Raw genomic sequence first — 20,702 nt, 5'->3', positions numbered from 1 at the left:
TCCAAGTCAACATAAGAAGTTCTCCCCACTTCCTTCCTCCTTCTCCAAAAGCTCCTCTGTTGAAAGAAATTAATTTCTTATACAGAAAAATAAAATAAAAAGGAGAGTTGAGAACTACAGAGGCAGAGCTCAAAGCTGTCTGGATATGTTAAGATAAATATTACTTTTTTTTTTTTTTTTTTGAGACAGAGTTTCACTCTTGTTGCCCAGGCTGGAGTGCAATGGTGTGATCTCAGCTCACCGCAACCTCCTCCTCCTGGGTTCAAGTGATTCTACTGCCGCAGCCTCCCAAGTGGCTGGGATTACAAGCATGCACCACCATGCCTGGTTAATTTTGTATTTTTAGTAGAGATGGGGTTTCATCATGTTGGTCAGGCTGGTCTCGAACTCCCAATCTCAGTTGATCCACCCGCCTTGGCCTCCCAAAGTGCTGGGATTACAGGTGTGAGCCACCGCGCCTGGCCTAAGGTCAATATTACTAATCAATTCATGTATTATCCTATCTGCATTGTGGATTGTTACATATTGAACTGGCACCAATCTAGGAATCGAGGCTGGCATTTTTCAGGCTCTATCCAACTAAGAAAGGAGAGATCTGGTCATACTGAAATACATTCAAATACTGAGTTCTAAAACTGGCTTTACCTGTTTACTGTCATCAACACCCACTGGAAAACTTCCAAATCCTCACTTCACCTCAAATCAGACAGAATTTCTGCTTTGGAACATAATGAAGAATGCACCTAATTAAAATTTTTCCTGCCTGACAAATTTCAGGGGCCCTTAAGAGTGGCTGGCAGCCAAAATCTATTCAGACCTTCAAGCCAGAAACCCAGGAGTCATCCTGGGTCCTTCTGTTTCCTCATCCTTATTCTTCAGTCGCCAAGTGCAGTTGAGTTTTTACCTCCTGGGGAGTTCCTCATGGCTCCGTCTTCCCTCTTCCCACTTCCACTATTTCAGTCCCCACCCACATTTTTTGCTTCCATGGACAATTATAGAGGAACCTCTTAATTGGTTTCAGGGACACGAGAATGATTTTCATCCTATTCCTGGAAATGAGACAGAGCTTACCACCTGCAAATCTTATCATGCCTTTTCCATGCTAAAATTCCTTCAGTGCCTCCCCCCTCCCCCCACCATTTATATGAAAAGTGCCTCAAACTTTGGCCTCTTACATTTCTTTTTCATCATTGGTCCCACATCTGTTCACCTATTCTATGATTTACTTGATATTTTTCTTTAAATTAACTTACTTAACATGAATAAATTTATTTTGAAAAGTAAACTATATTATAGGCTTGTTATACCAATTATACATTACGTAGCATACATTAAAATACATAAATGATTACACTTGTCCCTCAGTATCTACAGGGAATTGGTTCCAGGACCCCTGCAGACACCAAAATCCACAGACACCAAAATCCACCACCCTTACATAAAGTGGTGTAGTATTTGCATATAACCTAAGCACATCCTCACATATACTATTTTTTTTCTTTCTTTGAGATGGACTCGCACTCCATCACCCAGGCTGGAGTGCAATGGCACGATTTCAGCTCACTGCAACCTCCACCCCCTGGGTTCAAGCTATTCTCCTGCCTCAGCCTCCTAAGTAGCTAGGATTACAGATGTGCACCACCATGTCCGGCTAATTTTTGTATTTTTAGTAGAGATGGGATTTTGCCATGTTGACTAGGCTGGTCTCGAACTCTTGACCTCAGGTGATCTGCCTGCCTTGGCCTCCCAAAGTGCTGGGATTACAGGCATGAGACACCTTGCCTGGCCCCTCCCATATACATTAAATCATCCCTAGAGTACCTACAATACTTTGTACAATGTAAATACTATGTAAATAGTTGCTCTACTGTGTTACTTTTTATTCACATTATTTTTTATTATGGTATTTTTATTTTTCATTGTTTTTCTCCCCCCACATATTTCCCATCCATGGTTGGTTGAATTCTCAGATGTAGAACTTGTGGATAGGGAAGGCCAATTGTATTTGATCCACGCTCGTCTATATATCATTAAAACCATCTTGTGTACTACCGGTGGCATGAATACACTTGGGAAAACCTTAGCCTATAGGGACAAAGTCCAGCATCTTGACCTAGCCTAAAAAACTTTTAATTTTCCATCTCTGCTTACCCCCTTGACTTGGCTTCTGCACATTGTATTATCTACATTGTGTATCTGTAATTCCTGACTACACCATAAAAATTCACACCTCTGTAACTCGGTACAACCTATGCTGCCTGGGATGCCTTCTCCCTGCTCCTCATGGGAAAACTCATATTCTCCCTCAGTTTAAACCTTTACTTTGATGTCTTCATCTCCTAGGCCTTGTAGATAATTCTGCTGTTACAATTATCACACAGCTTTAATTTATTTGTGGTTATATTTATTGTTCCTATTGAACTGTGAGTTTCTGGAGGGAAGGAACCCTGATCATGCTTTCTAAATACCTAGCATAGAAACATGTTCTTCTTTCTGAATTCCTATCAGTTCCTGATATATGGTAACTGGTCAATAGACATTTGTTATAGTTCAGTTGGTTTTAAGTGCCATGCTCTTGAGAGATCAGAGCGATCTTTCTAAAGATTTCTGATGAGATTTTAAAACACTGCATAAAAACATGTAATCCATTGCCAAGTTCTTCAAGCTTTCCTTCCCAAATGTATCCCATCTCATTCCATCCCCACTGCAACTCCCCAGTCAAGTCACCATCAACACCACCTGGACCATGACAGGAGTCCACTAACTAGCCTCCCTACTTTCCTTCTCATCTCTATGCTCCATTCATCCCACGGTAGCTAGACTGACCTCTTAAATGGGTAAATCAGATCACCAGTATGCTTATTCTAAATATGAATGGGAAACTATGGCAGGGTTTTAAGAGTGGGGGAGGGGTGACACAATCCTATTTCTATTTAAGAAGATCTCACTGGCTGCTGGATAGAGAATACACTGTAGGAGGAAGCGGGGCAAGAGAGAAAGCAAAGAGATTAGTGAAGAGCTGGTCACAGGGGCTTAGGCAAGAGAGGTGACGGCTGGACCAAAGCTGAGGCAGGGAGCATTGACGGGATGACTGATAAGTTTATCAGCCTTGTGCTGCTGATGAGGCCAGCACAAACAGCTCTGGGGTTACATAGATCATGTAGCTGTCCTGGTCAGTGCTTAAAATAATATATTAATGTTTTCATGCAGTAAATAGACATAAGAGGGAGGTTCAGCCAGGGCTAAGGAGAGAGATTATTGGCTTGTAACAGTTAAGAGTATAATCTTCCAGTTCTAGTTCTACCAGTTACTGTGAAATGTTGGTCAAGATGCTTAACCTCTTGGTGTTCTGTAAGACAGGTCAGTAATTGTTCCTAACTCACAGGGGTGTTGTGAGGATTAAATGAGACAGTGCTCGTGAAGTATAAGCATGAGGCATGTCAGGAAGTAGATGCACAATAAATCTCAGCTTTATTACAAAATCTCTCTATGGGCAGAGGAAAGTGTATCATTTTAGCAGCAAACAATAACTTAAATGTGTGAAAGGAAATCTTGGACTTAGGTACATAGGGAAGTAGATGACGTAAAAGATCAAATTCAGGAAGTGGGCAAGAAATTTTGTAGTTGTTTTAGTAATGACTAGCAAGATTGTAACAGCCTCACACTTTTCTGGAATTATATCTGGCAGCTACTAACCATTTCCCTTTACTTTGCATCCATAGAAAGAGATTTGCAACAATGAATACAGCTACAACATCTATTGTTTATATAATCATGAGACATGAGAATAAAAGTAGAAAAAGAAGTTCATAGAACCCACAGAGTGTAATTCATATTGAATCATTAACTATTTCTTCATAATAAAAACAATAGCTACTACTTAGTGAAGTGTTACAAGTTTTCTGTGCTGTGCCAGGCACTTTATGTGAATTTATTACACTCATCTGGAGGAGTTAAGAGCTTAAATCTGGAGATATGTTACCCAGATTCATGTGCAAACTTGGGCAGATAAATTACTAGAGTTATCTCTACTTCAGTTTTCTCATCTAAACAATGGGGATAATAATAATGGTACCTACCTCAAGGGTTGTGAGGATTAAAGTATAAATATAAAGTGCTTAGAACAATAACTAGCTTAAAGTAAATACTTGCTATTAGCTATATCATTATACACTATTATTCCTATTTTACAGTTGAGGGAGCTGAGGCTGAGAAAGTTTAAGTAACTTTCCTAGGTTCCACAGCTGATAAAGGACACAGCCAGAAATTAAACTCAAAAGAGCCTAACTCTAAAGTACCCTCTTCTTCACACTCTTCCTCCTCCCTTCTAGATGACAAACTTTGGTTTCTTTTTTTGATGTAAGAACAGGAGTCACGATTCTAATTGAACAGAGGGGATTTCTGGTTAAAGGCTTCTGAATGGGAAAGCTGGTGGGATCAGAGAAAAACTAACAATTTTCCTTTGGAAAGTCTGCTTGAGGGAGGGGCTTTCCCTCTGAGGTTTTCCTCAGAATTTATTGCTAATTTGGCACATACCAGAAGGTGTCAAAACCAAGAAAAACTGAGGGCTGAGATGTACTGTTTCTGTCTAGTCAGCTCCGGCTCTGCGTTTTCTTGGGTGGAAACATGCTCATTAAAGAGGATGCACAGTACCTGGAGCAGATGGAAGTTCTGTTATTGCAGACATACAGGTGGCTTCCCTCCTAGCTCCTCACACTACAGGCAGATCTATTTGTGTGGGCATTAGTGGCCCTGAACTCTCTGTCTTCAAGCTGTCCGGGTATGTGGAAATCTGGATTTACCAATAGATAAAGCAGTATTCTAATGTAGTCAGTGGCAGTTTAGACCAGTGGTTATATCTCAGACTAAAGGAGAAACACCTAAGTGGGAATTCCGGCCCTGTCATTAACTTTCCTTTGGCTTAGCTGCCCTGTGCCTCAGTTTCCTTAGCTGTAAGATGGGGATAACCTAACAGTTACTTTATAGAGTTCTTGTGAGAACTCATGGGGGTGATATGTGTCAAGTGCTTAGCATGCTCACTGGCACGTGGTAAGGGCTGGATAAGTATTATTGTTATTGTTGTTATGTGTGCCACTATTTGTAGTATTAAAAACAGCAGTCCTCACGGTGGCTGACACCTGTACTCCCAGCACTTTGGGAGGCTGAGGTGCACAAATCAGTTGAGGTTAGAAGATTGAGACCAGCCTGGCCAACATGGTGAAGCCCCATCTCTACTGAAAAAAAAAAAAATTAGCTGGGCATGGTGGTATGCGTCTGTAGTCCCAGCTACGCAGGAGGCTGAGGTATGAGAATCAGTTGAACCTGGAAGTGGAGGTTGCAGTGAGCTGAGATCACGCCACTGCACTTCAGCCTGGGTGACAGAGCAAGACGCTGTCTTAAAAAAAAAAAAAAAAAAAGCAGTCCTAGTAGAAAGAATAAATAATTTTGGGTGCACATCTGTTGGGAAGGAAAGTGAGGTACACATGTCTGGGTTTGGAGCTCCAGGCCATATTTTGCATCATGATTTGAATGTATCCTCTCTTATGATATTTTTGTAAAATTCTTGCTACTGGGTCACTGACATCCCTGTTATTCACTGGGGACATTTTAGTTATATGAGAGACCAGAGTGAGCGAGCTACAAAGGAGTAAAAAAAGAAGAGGAAGATTCATCTGTGTTCAACTTTAGTTCCAGGAATCCCCCAAAACTGCTGAATCCTGGAAGACCCCTCTGGCCTCAGTGTCCCTCTGCTCTGGGACTACTTGGCAGGGTAGCACCCATGGCAATGCTTGTAACTTTTCATTTGAATAAAAAAATAAGGCAGTCTTCTCTCATATGATATTTGCGAATTTAATGTGAATTAGTAACATGGCTCTCTTTATTAAATATCTACTCTTGGAATTTTCAAGTATACAATGTATTGTTATTAATCATAGTCAGCATATTGTACAATAGGTCTCTTGAACTTATTCCTCCTTGTCAGAAATTCTTCATAAGAATTTCTTATAAGAACAGAAGTCGCAGTGAGACAAGAACCATGATTCCTACAGGGATGCTTTTGTCCTCTTCTTGGGTATCAAGGAGGAGATGGAGAGCAGGGAGACCTCAGGTACCTCAGCTATCATATAGCAGCCCAGCAAGAAGAAGCATGGGCTGGAAAAAAGTACAAAGAATAAATGAAAGCAAATAACAATGATGATTACAACCAACACCACTAACAACAATAACTCTTCTATAGCTGTAGCTATTAACCATGTATCAGACCTTGTTCTAAATACTATACATGTATTAGCTCATTTAGTCCTCACAACAACCCTACAAGACAAATACTGTTGTTATTTCTGCTTTACGTTGAGCAAAATGAAGTCCAGAGGGGTTAAGAAACTTGCCTACAGCTAGTAAGTGGTTGTGGCAAGAGTTGCATTCTAGGCAATTTGATATAATTGGCATTTAGGGATAATAATACAATAAAGAAGACAAAGTAGAATCACAAAGATATTCAGCTAATTCCAAAGAAGGTAGAAAAATAGGAAAAAGGGAACAAAGATCAGATAGAACAAACAGAAAATAAAAAGCAAGGATGACAAACAACAAAATAAGTTTAAACATATCAATAATAACATTAAATGTAAATAGGCTAAATATCTCAACTAAAAGGCAAGGATCTTCAAATTTGAGTTAAAAAGTTAGACCTCATTCTATGCTGCCTATAAGAAATGCACTTTTTAAAGACACAAATAGGTTAAAAATAAAAAGATAGAAAAAAAAAAGATTTACCATGCTAACACTTTTTTTTTTTTTTTTACAAAAAAAGCTGGAGGGGCTATATCACTGTCATACAAAGTAAATTGCAGGTGAAGAATATTGCTGGAGATCAAGGAGATTATTTCATAATGAAAAAGGAGTAAGTCAATGAAGAAGACGTAACGGCCAGGTGCGGTGGCTCACGCCTGTAATCCCAGCACTTTGGGAGGCTGAGGCAGGCAGATCATGAGGTCAGGAGATCGAGACAATTCTGGCTAGCATTGTGAAACCCTTCTCTACTAAAAATACAAAAAATTAGCTGGGCCTGGTGGCGGGCACCCGTAGTCCCAGCTGCTTGGGAGGCTGAGGCAGGAGAATGGAGTGAACCCGGGAGGCGGAGCTTGCAGTGAGCCGAGATCATGCCACTGCACTCCAGCCTGGGTGACAGAGCAAGACTCCGTCTCAAAAAAAAAAAAAAAAAAAAGACTTAACAATCTTAAATGCTTCTGCATCTAATAACAAAGCTTCATAACATATGAAGCAAAACCAGACACAACTACAAGGAGAAACAAATTTAAAATTCTAGTAAGAGCTTGAGAGCTTCCTCTAAATAAATGAAAATCAGTAAGGATATAGATTCTTTGAACAACGCTATAAACTGACTTGATCTAATTGACATTTATAGATAAGAAGTCAACAAGGGAGATAAAATGAAACACTAAAGATATTTGATTAGTCTAGTCCAGTACCCTGGTTTTAGAGTCTGTGCCAAAAAGCATGGTGTCTTGGAGACCTATGAGGAGGAGAGAAGTGTGATGATTTTGAAGAACAAGAGGTCTAGAACAGTGGCACAGCTACAGAAATGGAAGGAGAAAGGAGATTTTAAGAAGATAGCCAAGTGTTACAAACTGTATTCCTTTTGAAGTTTGTTAAAATATAAAAGGAAAATCAGAATTGCTGCAAATTACTCCCGGTTGGTGGACTGTGGTTCATTGAATGAATTAAATGTGGAGTCATAAGGAGCTCTCTATTTTAGTCAAGCTTCAGGTCCTCAGTTAAGGTTGGATTGAAAGTAATAACTCTGGACCCAACTCATGCTTACTCTGACTTGGGCAAGTCTTTTAACCACTTTAAGCTCCAATTTCTCTAAGTGTAAATGGGGGTTCATTTATTCACTTATTCATCTAAACAATAAATAATTCACTGGACTTTTGCTACATGTCAGTCTCTGTATGAAGGTCCTATGAAAAAAGGAAACAAATTTCCCTTCTGACAAGGAACTCACACTCTAGGGGGGAAGACAGACAACAAACTAATAAAGAAAGAAGTATATGATATACATGATAAGAGCTCTGGTGAAAACAAAACAGAGTAAGAGAGAGAGGGAGGACACGGGGGGCCAGGTAAGGCTTTCTGATAAGGTATAGAAATGTTGGAGATCTGGGTTAAAGGGAAGGGAAACAGCCGGGACAAGGGTCTTGAGATGGGGGTGTACTTTGTGCCTGGGAGGAAGAGCAAGGAGGCCAGTGTGGCTGGAACAGTGATCAAGACCAGGTATGTAGGGTCTCGTAGTCATGGTAACAACATTGGCTTTTACTCTGAATGAGATGGGGAATCATTGGAGGTTTTCCTGCATTCGAGTGGCAGGATCTGAATTGCGTTTTTTAAAAAAATTGCTTCACGGTAGGAAATAGACTACCAGGAGGCAGGGGCAGAAGCAGGGAACTGCTTACGAAGCAGGAGCAGAAAGTGAAGGGGAGCAGTGACGGAGGCTTGGAAGCCAATGGTGAGATGGAGGCAGGGGTAAAGGGTTGAATTGTAGATTTATCTTGAAGATGGAGTGAAAAGAATTTGATGATGGCCAGGTTTGGTGGCTCATGCCTGTAATCCCAGCCCTTTGAGAGGCTGAGGTGGGAGGACTGCCTGAGCCCAGGAGGTCTAGGCTGCAGTAAGCTAGGATTGCACCTGCGCAGTCCAGTCTGGGTAACAGAGCAAGACCCTGTCTCGAAAAGAAAAACAAAAATTGATGGTGGATGAGAAAGGAAAATGTCAATGATTACTTCAAGGTTTTTGGTCTGGGTATCTGGGTGAAGGAGGGGGCATTTATTAAGATGGGAGAATGATAATACCTAATCCTTGTGAGGTGGTTTCAGTGATAAAATGAGAGAATGGATATGAATACACTTCCTGAACTTGAAAACACCATACAGATATAAAAGATGAAAAATTAGAAAGGCATCTAGGAGTTGCTGATTCTCAAATATGCCCAGATACTAACATTTTAAGGTCAAGAAGCAGTGTTGATTTTTCCCACTGACACATTCATTTCTGTTCAATAAAGTTATTCTGAACGGCCCAGTGGCTCATTCAAAGAACCACAGTGCACACCAATATTCATAATTCCCAGTGATTCTTATGTTCCTTTTATGTTAGAAAAAAGCTTAACATGGGAACAATTTATAACCTCAACTATGCTTCTTTAAAATTCCTTTTTCGGCTGGGCGTGGTGGCTCATGCCTGTAATCCCAGAGCTTTGGGAAGCCAAGGCAGGCAGATTGCTTGCGTCCAGGAGTTTGAGACCAGCCTGGCCAACCTGGCAAAACCTCATCTCTACCAAAAGTACAAAAATTAGCTGGGTGTGGTGGTGCACACCTGTGGTCCCAGCTACTTGGGAGGCTGAGGTGGGAGGATGGCTTGAGCCTGGGAGGCAGAGGCTGCACAGTGAGCAGAGATCACACTGCTGCACTCCAGCCTGGGTGACAGAGCCCCACTCTGTCTCAAAAAATTTTTTCTTTTCCTTTTTTTCTCCCATTTTCTAAGCTGTGACATTGCTCTCATATTTCTATCCTCCTTTACACAACTGGGCTCAGTAAAACTATTTTAAATGGAAAAAAAATGTACTCCATAAACATTTTTATTTTCTCTGAATAGTCCCTTAGGCAACTAAGGTTGCTTACCCCTGATTTAGGCCACATTGGGTCTGATGGTGTTATTAAGGCATTCACCATTCACTTTTCAGAGCTATTTTAAGCTCTCTTGGTGTATCTCCCGGCAGGGGTAATTTTAAAATGGAAGTCTAGCAATATGAAATAGCTATGAAACCTGTCAGAAGTGAGCTACATATTTCTTCTGTCATCTGTAGGGTCAAGGTAGCCTGAAACATGTTAATAATTTTACAAACAAATCAACACAAAAATTCCCCAGTCCAAATCAGTTAGTTCAGTTTCCAGCAGAGCGAACGAAGAGAATGCGGGAAATGGGAATTCATCCAGTAGGGAAAATAATACCTGTGTCAAGTGGTTGCTGTGGAGAATAAGTGACACAACAAAACACCTAGTACAGTGCTTCAGAGGGAACTTGAATGTAGGTTGAGGCAGTGATCGTTTTTTTAAAGGAAGTTTGAAAAAAAGCAGTTTAGAGGACAGATACATTCATTCATATTCTGTTCTCTATTTTCTCTCTTTGATCTGCCCTATCCTCTTTGTCTCTCTCTCTCTCTCTTTCTACGTCTGTTCTGCTCACTCACGTGCTGGTTCCTTTAGAAAATATTTATGGAGTATTTATGAGACAGGATTTTGCTAAAGATGCAGATCTTTTCTTGTGCACTACATAAACCTAATTGAATTATCAACCCCTTTGTCTTGAAAGTAGGATGTTCATCACAGAGGGGGAAGACATATTAGGGAGAAATTCCACGAATATTGTCAGAATATATACCAGGAGCATGATAAGAAGGAAGAATGGTAGACCTCAGCAATGTTCCATGGCATTCTAATTTAATCAAAGAAAATCTGGTTGTACTTCATCCTGGATACTTGCCAAAGGACTGAGTGTGTACTTAGGGCCCTGCACATGCTCCTATGGCTTTTTCACACCCCAGGCAGAAGAGCTTTGCCATAATCCCAGCTCAGGCTTGGAATAATCTGGCCTCAAGACAATGCAAAGCAAATTCTCTAAATCCAAACCAACCCTTGGGTTGAGTCACTGGTCTCCAGCTCACAGGTGACCTTTGCTTCCTCTGGAACCCTTCATACCTGAACCTCTCTGGTGCCCTGACTGGTAGGTCTTTGTTTTTCTCTGGAACCTTCGGCTTTTTTCACTTCCTAGAACTCCGAGGCACCATGGCTAGGCTCCTGTTCTTTACTGTCTAACTGCATGCTGCTGTGGTCTGCTCATCTACTGGGAAGTTCAATTCCTGTCCTGGTCACGCCCTCTTGGACTTCACGTGGGCTTCTGTTTAAACCTGTCTTAATCACGGCTAGGCCCTGAAATTGGGTTTGTGAATTTCCCAAACCTCTAGTACATCTAACCAACCCTCTTTTTTTTTTTTTTTTTTTTTTGAGATGGAGTCTCATTCTGTTGCCCACGCTGGAGTGCAATGGTCCAATCTTGGCTCACAGCAACTTCTGCCTCCCGAGTTCAAGCCATTCTCCTGCCTCAGCCTCCTGAATAGCTAGGATTACAGGTGCCCACCACCATGCCCAGCTAATTTTTTTGTATTTTTAGTAGAGATGGAGTTTCACCATGTTGGTCAGGCTGGTCTCAAACTCCTGACCTCAGGTGATCTTCCCACCTCGCCCTCCCAAAGTGCTGGGATTACAGGCGTGAGCCACTGTGCCCAGCCGTAACCCTCATTTTTAATGGCACTTTTAGTACTTTGAGCTTTATCATCAATATACATACACCCAAAAAAGAATTAACGAGACCTCTCTAGGGCCCAGAGGGGCTAAGCAGAATGATAGCCAGTTGGCAGTGTACCTGCAGAATACCCGCCAAACACTCCATTCTCTTCTACTAAACTTTCCCTTTTCAGAGTTACACGATTATCATGTTTTCTGAGATAATGAGATCCATGTGATTTAGTTTAATAGGTCATGGCTCAGCATATACTCAGTCACCAACAAACATTTTCTAGAAAAATCACTGGTTTTATTTGTAAAAAAAAATGGCATCTTACCTATTTTTTTTTGCTTTACTTGAAATGAATTGGTCATTTTTCTCAAACCTTAAGAAAATGAAGATGATCACAAATTTTCTATTTTTTCTCATTCATTTAAATGCTGCACTAAATACCAAAATATATTAAATGTGAGTTGATTGAAGGTGGCCTCTCCCTGCTGCTCACACCTCAAAGATGTGGGTTACTGATTGAAGTGCAAGTGAGTCATATGCAGAGTTTGAATGATCTGGGTGCCTCCGACAAGGTATGCGGAGCCTATAAGACCTCTCCAAACTAGAATCACCTAGCATGCTGCTAAGAAAGTTTTGAATTGTCCTAGAAACCCTATTAGAGAAAGAGAAGGACATTTTTCTATTTTGACAGCAAAAATGAAAATACAGTCATCCTAAGAAGTGAGGAAGTTTACAGTAAATATCAAAGTCAAATATTTTAATATGAATTCTTTATATTTCCTTCTACATAGTTCTCTGAAGATCTTGTGTTTGTTTCTGTTTTTGTTTTGAGAAATGAACAGACGTGTGTCCAAAACTGCTAGTTGGGGAAGAAACACTTACCCAGAATGCTTCATGTTTTGAGGCTTATCCATTCGGACAGCAAGTTTGATTTTGAGATCTTGGTCGGGGCAGTTTTTGGAGACTGTCATTTTGTGCCACTCTGACTGTTTGGGGCTGTTCGGGGTGGGATGGAGAATAACCTGCAGGGGAAAAAGGACAAGCAGCTAGAAAAGAGAAGCACCATTATGTTTTTATAGATTAGAAACTTTCATTCTGAGTGGGAACTTTGTTCTGAGTGGGAACTTTGAACAATTCCCACTGTGGAGCAGCCATGCCTGGGGATAGAAACACATTCTTTTGATCCTTCCTGGCTAATTTTGTAAAAGTAAAGATTTCTGTAATTCTGTAATGATTCTGTCATGAAAATCATGATTTCTGTGATTCTGCTTTGACTTTTCTAATGTTCAGACATACTAAACAAACCCAGAATGGAGAATATTGTCCACACATTGTTCTCTACATCTTTGTATAAGAAGATGGATGCATAAAAGGAAGAAATATGCTTATATATTAGAGAGTCCTTTTAGTCCACTCTTTTTCTCCATTCTTTAGGATTTCTTTCACTTTTCAAGAGGAGAAATTCCTCAAGGCCCCCAGGGGAAAATGGAAGGAACCTTATCAGATGGATGAGAAATGTGAGACTCAGGGAAGGAAAGGGACTTGCTTGGAGTCACACATTTCAACCTGATTTCACCTGGCCTGGAAATCTTATCACACAACATCCAACTTTGCCCTCGCATGGAGGAAAGCACACACGACTTGAAGAAGGATCATTTCTTAGGAAATGCCTTTCACCAGTGTGCTTCAGAGATGGCAGCTTGATTTGGGTCTTCTGCATCCATTCTTATTGTCTGGAATTCTGAGAGTGAAACAGGAAGTGAGTAACTCACTAAATCCACTTTTTCGCTTTGTGATCACAGAGTTCTCAGGAGACACGTGGTATCTGGGGAATATGCATTTAGGGAGGAATTGAATATTTGGAAAATCCTTGAAACTAAGGGAACACGAACTAAATATAGGCACAACAAAAGCTGGGCTTGCTAAGATTTGCTTCTGTGATGGCAGCATGCCCTGGTTTGTGGCACGTTGTTTTGGCTGTTTTCAAAGTATTTACTTTCTCTAGGTGCAGGGATGGCAGGCCCCTTTCCTGGGCTTCTTTCACCTCTGGAGGTGGCCGTGAGGGGCTCAGGGTCTCATGGGTGGACACTCTGGCCTTCTAGATGCTGTATCAGCTTCACTAGTCATGCAAGCTTGGCCCATGCTTGAAGGGCAGACACATATGGCTCCCTGTGTGATTGTGAAACAAGACTGCTGAGAGGAGGAGGAGGAGGCCATGGCAGAAAAAAAAAAAAAAATCAGCTCACTTAGATGTGCTTCATTTATGCTGATTTCTCAGCCCTTCTCTTTCTGGGCCTGACCGTTTTTCTTCATTAAGTTCCCTGTCTCTGACGAAATATGCATTCTTGCTAACCACAAATTTCAAGTCTTCCCACTGTCTTATGACATGATTGAAACACAGAAAAGCCTGATTTTTCAGAACAGAGGCTGTCAATGTTTTTTGATCATGCCCTATTTTAGTACAATGTTTTTGAGCAATTGAGTATCTGTATGCTATTTTATATTACATAAGTTTACTTTGTATTAATATATTACCTCATCACATATATCATAAAATATACACAAATCAAAGATGGGCTAAAGATTTAAAAATCTATATTTTGGAATAACTTGCTAATTGTGGTGGCTGTGGTATTATTAGCTATCTTTAACGTACCACATATATTTAGGGCAAGGTACATTGTTGATGACATTGGTTATAAATCCGTAGTTTGAGTTGTCTTCTAAATAATTTCATCATGTCTTGTCTGACATCTTGTCCCATCTGATTACATTGGCATTGTTTTTATCTCATGATATGAGTGACAGAGTGTTTGCCAGTAGGTCAGGTGTTGGCTCCACCATTTTCTTGTTTGCCAGGCTTGCATTGCTAGTAACACCTCCAAATCAGAGTTTTGTGCAGTTATCTTCTGAGGTCGCTTGTTTATTTTGTAAAGGTTGATTTAGTTAGAGCTCCAGCATAAAATGCATAAATTCACTTAACTGGCACCAGAGAACTGCAACATGTCATAGGACAGATGCTGGGAGGAAATGAGTGAGATAGGGCACTGCTGGGTCGTGGAGACCTCTCCCTTTTCTCCAGGAACTGCCTGTTCTTACATGTCACCCTGTATCATGTGCCACATCCCAAGGCCTGACACTTTGTGGGAGCTGCTGATCTCAGTGAAGCTGACCCTCCATCCTGAGCTGGTCTGGCCTAAGAGAGGTAGGGGTGAGATGTGCTGGGAAGCCAGATAGGGAGGTGCTGGTAAGAGACACCCCATCCAGGGCCAGAACCGCAGTAAGTAAGAAAGGCCCTGGGCTTCTGTCTGCTCCTGCCTGTTTGGCAAAATCACAGAGGGAGCAGTGCTCTGGGCACCCGGAGCTCATTAACAGGCCTTTCGCCATATGGATTCTGGGCGTGCTTCCCACTGGCAATATGGTGTCCATTCGTGACGCAATAGCCACAGCTCATTACTGGCTGTGCCACAAAGACTTCTTCCCCTGTGCAACTGCTTGCTGGGGAGACCTCTTTTCCAGGGTGGATGGAGAGATGAAGTGACCACAGCTCTCTTCTGTCTTTGCCCTCACCCTGCCATGCCTCTGACAGGCTGATGACTCATTTGTATGTGTCAGTACTGCTGAATTATGAGGGTCCTTCTGGGTGCACATGAGTCCCAAGCAGACCAGACACCTCATCTGGACATTCCAGGCTGCTAATCAAGCACTTTGTCAATTCAGCCGAGGACCATGTGTGCTGTGCTTTGATGTGGGGATGCTGATGTGGCCGCCATGACCCACCCCCTGAAGTAGCTGCACTCCAGCCAGCCGTGGCTTCTCCTAGTTGCCTGGGCACACAGGCAGGGCCTGCTAGGGGGCTACTTTACCCTCAGCCTTTACCTGACAGATCCCCTCCTCGACTTAGCCTATATCTCTCTCAGTACCTCTTGCATACCCCAGGAAAGAATCCCTGTCCCTGAGACTGTATGACTGGATTTTACCTTCTTGCTAGGTGCTTCATTTCCAGGTGTCTCTTTCTTTTTTTTTTTTTCCTAGCAGAACACTTCCCACATTGCACTATAATTTCTGTTTTTATGTCTGTGTCCCTTATGCTTTGTGAGGTTAAGGGTTTTTACCTGTCATTATTCCTATTTGCTCTGTGCACAGCACAAATGATTGGACACAGCGGGCCTACAATCCTATAATATTGCAGGGTTGGGAAGGATGCAGGAAAACAGGCACTCTCTTATGCCTTTTGTGGAAGGATCAATTGGTGTATGCACTTTAGGGGACAATATGGCAGTATCTGTCAAATTTCAAATTTCAATCAGCAAAATATTTTTTGAAAATTTATTCTATAGATATCCACACATATACAAAGAAATACATTCAAGGCTTTTCACTGAAGCACTGTTTATATAGCCAAAGATGAAATAATCTAAAAATTCATCCATAGAGGATTTGTTAAATAAAATATATCTACATAATGGAATATAATGTAGCTATGTAAAAAGGAGACATGTCAGTCTAGGGTCATATGAAAACTAATCACCAAATATAATGATTTCAGGCACCATGTAGAGAAGTGTGTATATAGTAGCTTCCAACTGTGCTTTTTTTTAAAAGAGGGGGAATATATACATATGTGTTTGTATATGCTATGTTTGTACATGCAGAGACTATTTGGGGAAGGATAACCATAAATTGAAAACAAAATTTTTCTCTGGGAAGGGATACTAGGGTGAGATAGAAGAGAAAAATTACTTTTCACTATATATCAATTTTAACTTGTTTTCACAATGTGCATGAATTTTTTTTTAATTAAAAAGGTTATTAAAAACAAAACATAACCCTAAAGAAACAAACCAAAAACTGGTTGAATGAACAAACGTAACAACAGGATTCTAAACATGGGTCTGCTAAAGTGTGGGAAGAATTAGAGCATAGAAGTACTCTCTCGTGAGGTCCAAGTGTGGCTTCACTGCACTCTTAGGTCACCCAGCTGCTGCTCATGAAGATGCTGCCAGCAGAGTGTGTCCAGCCAGCACAAGGGCCAGGCAGGCCAGCTCCACTGCAACTGGCAGAAAGTTTCTTTGGCACAAAGGAGGAGTAAACTAGCATCTGGGGGAATGTATGAGGGACCTGAAGAAGAGAATGAATCATTATGAAATGAGTGTGTGTGGGGCTGTGGCAAGCCCATGGTCTTCACCACCACAGCAGAGCCCAGGGTTTTATTTTCATGTAGGGACAACGTAGTGTAGTGCAAATAGCCCTGGAGATGAGGCAACATGATTCCTGAAGTAACTGAACCCTCTGGACCTCAGCATGCTCTTCTGTACAAGAGAGGTGATGACTGTGGCTGCCTCAGTAGGGTTGTCTTGAGAGAGCACTGAGGGGCTGTGCACAAAGTCTTTGGGACAGTGGCCTGGCCCATGCATGGGTCCCTGACTGGCTGGATGGCTCTGGAGAAGTCTCCTGCTTTCCATGGGAGCAAGTTTTCTCATCTATAAAACAAAGGATTTCAATATGTCAGTGGCCTTAACTTTTCTGAGCAGAAATGGCTTTGAGAAGTCGGTGAATGCTTTGGTAGCCAGTCCAGAAAAATGCATATAGGCCCAGGCACAAACACATTTGTAAACTATTTCCAGGCTGGGTACAGTAGCTCATGCCTGTAATCCTAGCACTTTGGGAGGCTGAGGTGGGCAGATCACTTCAGGTTAGCAGTTCAGACCAGCCTGGCCAACATGGTAAAACCTTGTCTCTACTAAAAATACAAAAATTAGCCAGATGTGGTAGTATGTGCCTGTAATCCCAGCTACTTGGGAGGCTGAGGCATGAGAATCACATGAACCTGGGAGGTGGAGGTTGCAGCAAGCCAAGATCATGCCACTGTACTCCAGCTTGGGCAACAGAGAGACATTCCAGCTAAAAAAAAAAAAAAAAAAAAATTCCAGGGCATCCTGGATCCTGGGTCTTCGGAGGCTCATTGTGGACCCAGGGTGAGCATCCTGGGCTGGTCAGTTACACTTGTTCCTTCTAACACTAATATTCAGGGTCTCTGAGACTCATGATTCTTAACATCTGCCTTCTTAGAAAAGGAGAAATTTGAAGAAAAATGAAAGGCAGGATAATTCCTCCACTCTATGTGTGTCTCTCTTTCCCTAGGGACAGAAATGAGTATCGTTTCTCAAAGGAAACAGCTAAACCTTTTCTTTTCTTTCATCATCTCCTCTCCTCCCACTTTTCTGGGTAGGGACACTGTTTTTTATTTTTGCTGTTAGCTTTATTTACTTTTCGTTTTACCTCCATCTGTGGTCTATGCTGTAGTAATATGACTCCAGGTTGATTCTATAGATGAAAGCCAGATTGGAAAAATGGGTGAAAGAAAGGAAGAAAAAAAGGAAGTACAGGAGATGAATTCTTGCTGGCATTGTTAGGTGTGTGTGCCTGTGTGCTTGTCTGGGATGGTCTCTCATTATGCTATAGATGTTATATCAGAGGCTCAGAGAGATTCTCTGGGCTGAGATCACGTAGATTTCAGGAGTGATTATACATTAACCAAAATGAAATAAAATTTATATTTATTTATTTATTTTATTATTATTATTTTTGAGATGGAGTTTCACTCCTGTTGCCCAGGCTGGAGTGCAATGGAGCGATCTCGGCTCATTGCAACTTCTGCCTCCCGGGTTCAAGTGATTCTCCTGCCTCAACCTCCTGGGTAGCTAGGATTACAGGTGCCTGCCACCATGCACGGCTAATTTTTTTGGTATTTTTAGTAGAGATGGGGTTTCACCATGTTGGCCAGGCTGGTCTCGAACTCCTGACCTCAGGTGATCCGCCCACCTCGGCCTCCTAAAGTGCTGGGATTACAGGCGTGAGCCACCGCGCCTGGCCAAAATAAAATTTATTGAAAGTCTATGTGCTGGGCTCTGGGTATAAGGTAGTGAACAAAATAGTTTAGGTTTCTATCTCCGTGGAGATTTTACAGTCCAGTGGGGCGGACAGAAGCCTGAATGTCTGCCAATTCTGTTTCTTTCTCTCATTGGTGATCACTTTAGTAGTGTATGTGAACAAGGAGCTGAGATAGCAAATGAAGGGGACTGAGCTGTCAGGAAAGGACTCTCCAAGGAGGTGGCATTTATGCAGAGAAGGCATTTATGCTTTTTGAAGGGTTGGGAGGTGGGGAGACGACAACAGATAGAAAGTCGCCTGAGGAGGGAGAGAATTTGGTTTATATGAGGGATTGAAATTTGGCCAATGATGCTGGGGTATAGTAGGCAGGGAGGAATGTGGCAGCAGATGGGGGTGAAGAGGTGAGCAGAAGCCAAATTAAATGAGTTCAGATTTTACCATAAGCAGGTGGGGTTACTGGCAAAATCAACTTTTGAAAATATTACTGGCTTCTTGGTGCAGAGTCAATGGTTCAGATGCAAACAGAAATTTCACTATTATCTCTGTGGTTTTCAAGGGGGTTGGTACCACCTCTCAGGAATGTCTCAGAAATTTTCATGATGTTTTGATTGACAAAATAATTGGTGCCAGTCCCTGTTGGCATTGAGTGGGTGGGTCCAGGGATGCTAAACATCCTGCAAGGAATGAGATGAAGCTCCCTAGTGAGGCATCTTCCTGCATCCCATCTGACTTTTGAATATTCCCATGGGATATTGGTGGAGATGAAAAAAATCTGTTTATAATGAACTACATGGAGATCTTAACTCTGTCTTACATTTCAAATCAAAGTCTTTTTGGCACATTTCTAAGGAAATCAAGGAAACTTTACAAGTATTGCTTAACATGTGAGTAAATCGGTTTACTGAAGCTCAGGCTTAGGAGTCACCAGTACAGCATACCTCCACACCCCACAGTGGATTTTGTAACTGTCACCTTCACAGTGACTCTTCATATGGGAGCAAGCAAAGCACTCCTCTATTAGATCTTTGAGTATGTACATTTTGAAGTTTTTTGTTATTAATTTACTTCCTTTTCTTTCTCTCTTATGTCATTGTGTTGACTTTAACATTGTCAGGTGGGTAGGCAGTTAAATCATCTAAGAACTTCACTTTAAGACATTAAAAGACATTACAAATCTTAACTCTAAAGGATGTTTGGGTCTGATAGTATTGAGAACTCCTGCTGTATCTCCTGTAGGGCACACTCTTGTTAGCCCAGCTTTGTAGAAGAGAATCTGAGGCTCAGAGAGGTTGAGGAACTTGCTTAAGGTCACCTAGCCAATGTAGAGTGGAGTCCAGGATTTAAAGTTCAAAACTGAGCCTCTCAGCACTTGGCAATGCTGCCTCTTGGTGACCTGTGCACTGGAGACCTAGCTGGGGAAATCCTCTCTCTGGAGTCCCCCTTGTGATGGGAAGTGCTTACCCGCCCGAGCTCCTTGTCCTCCAAGGCCAGGACGCCTGTGCTCTCTGTGAACAGCTTCACCTTCACAGCTGGCAGTGCATGGGTTGTGGAGAAGTCACCCTGGGTGCCCCAGCTGCAGACAGAATCAAAGAGGTCATTGTAGACATATCTGCCTTGATGAGTCTAAACTATTCCACTGTTCCCAGGTCAGGTGAATGCAGGGTTAACCCAAGGCAGCATTAGCTGTCACATCCTCTTCTCCTCCCCTTCAAAGCTGCCAGAGTAATAAAAGTGTTAATTAACTTGTTAGGCAAATGCAAGACAGATGCTCAGAAAGTTGCCATGGTCTTCACAGAGCACTATAAGGAATGACTTGAAATTAGCATAAACTCATGTTGGTGAGAACCTGTTCCCATGCATTTACTGTATCTACAAACTATTCCAGGGAAATCACTAATATTTCATTGCATCCTTTGACTTCCTCATTCGTGGAAACTGCAGTTGTAGACCTTGGGATGGGGCTTCATTTGGTTCAAGCCAACACCTGACTTTCAAATGAGACTTCAGCAGTAGTGGTGGGGAGGTGGGGAGCCCCATTTTCACTGGCATTCAAAGATGAGTTGAATAAGGAGATTATGGAGCTCCACCCTGTTAAGGTCAAAGAGAGATTGGAAGGGAGAAGGATGAGGATGTGGGAAATGCCATTCCCTGCTCACAGTTTGTGGATATCTGAGTCTCAGTTTTCCACACATGGGAGCCTGGCTTACCCAAAATCTGGGTAGAGCACCAGGGGTGGCTCACATGAGCCCTTGATGTGCCCTTCAAATGCAGCCTCTTCATTCACTCATTATTATTTTTAAAGAGAATTCATCTCTATCCATTCTGTGCCTGCAAGAAGAGCGATCTTCCAGAAGTGTTAACTGGATTGCATTGAGCCCCAGGTCCATGGCACCTGTTCCACTGCACTCAGGGGGCAATCTGGACCCCTACCT

The 20,702-nt window shown here is 41.9% G+C and overlaps 1 protein-coding gene across 13 annotated transcripts in view; it reads right to left on the bottom strand.

Annotated features, from left to right (window-relative positions):
• CADPS (calcium dependent secretion activator) overlaps window positions 1-20,702 on the bottom strand; it is a 474,942-nt gene that overhangs the window by 174,375 nt on the left and 279,865 nt on the right. For all 13 annotated transcript variants that reach the window (XM_054551945.2, XM_054551946.2, XM_054551947.2 and 10 more), the window contains exons 7-8: window positions 19,732-19,843; window positions 12,259-12,398 (exon numbers count right to left, since the gene is read on the bottom strand). In XM_054551945.2, the coding sequence (XP_054407920.1) occupies window positions 12,259-12,398; window positions 19,732-19,843 (252 nt within the window). The remainder of the gene's footprint in view (window positions 1-12,258; window positions 12,399-19,731; window positions 19,844-20,702) is intronic.

This window comes from Pongo abelii, chromosome 2 (genome assembly GCF_028885655.2).
Source record: "Pongo abelii isolate AG06213 chromosome 2, NHGRI_mPonAbe1-v2.0_pri, whole genome shotgun sequence".
NCBI lineage: Eukaryota > Metazoa > Chordata > Mammalia > Primates > Hominidae > Pongo > Pongo abelii.
The sequence above is the reverse complement of the archived record's forward strand: the minus strand, read 5'-3'. Positions and strand labels throughout refer to the sequence as shown.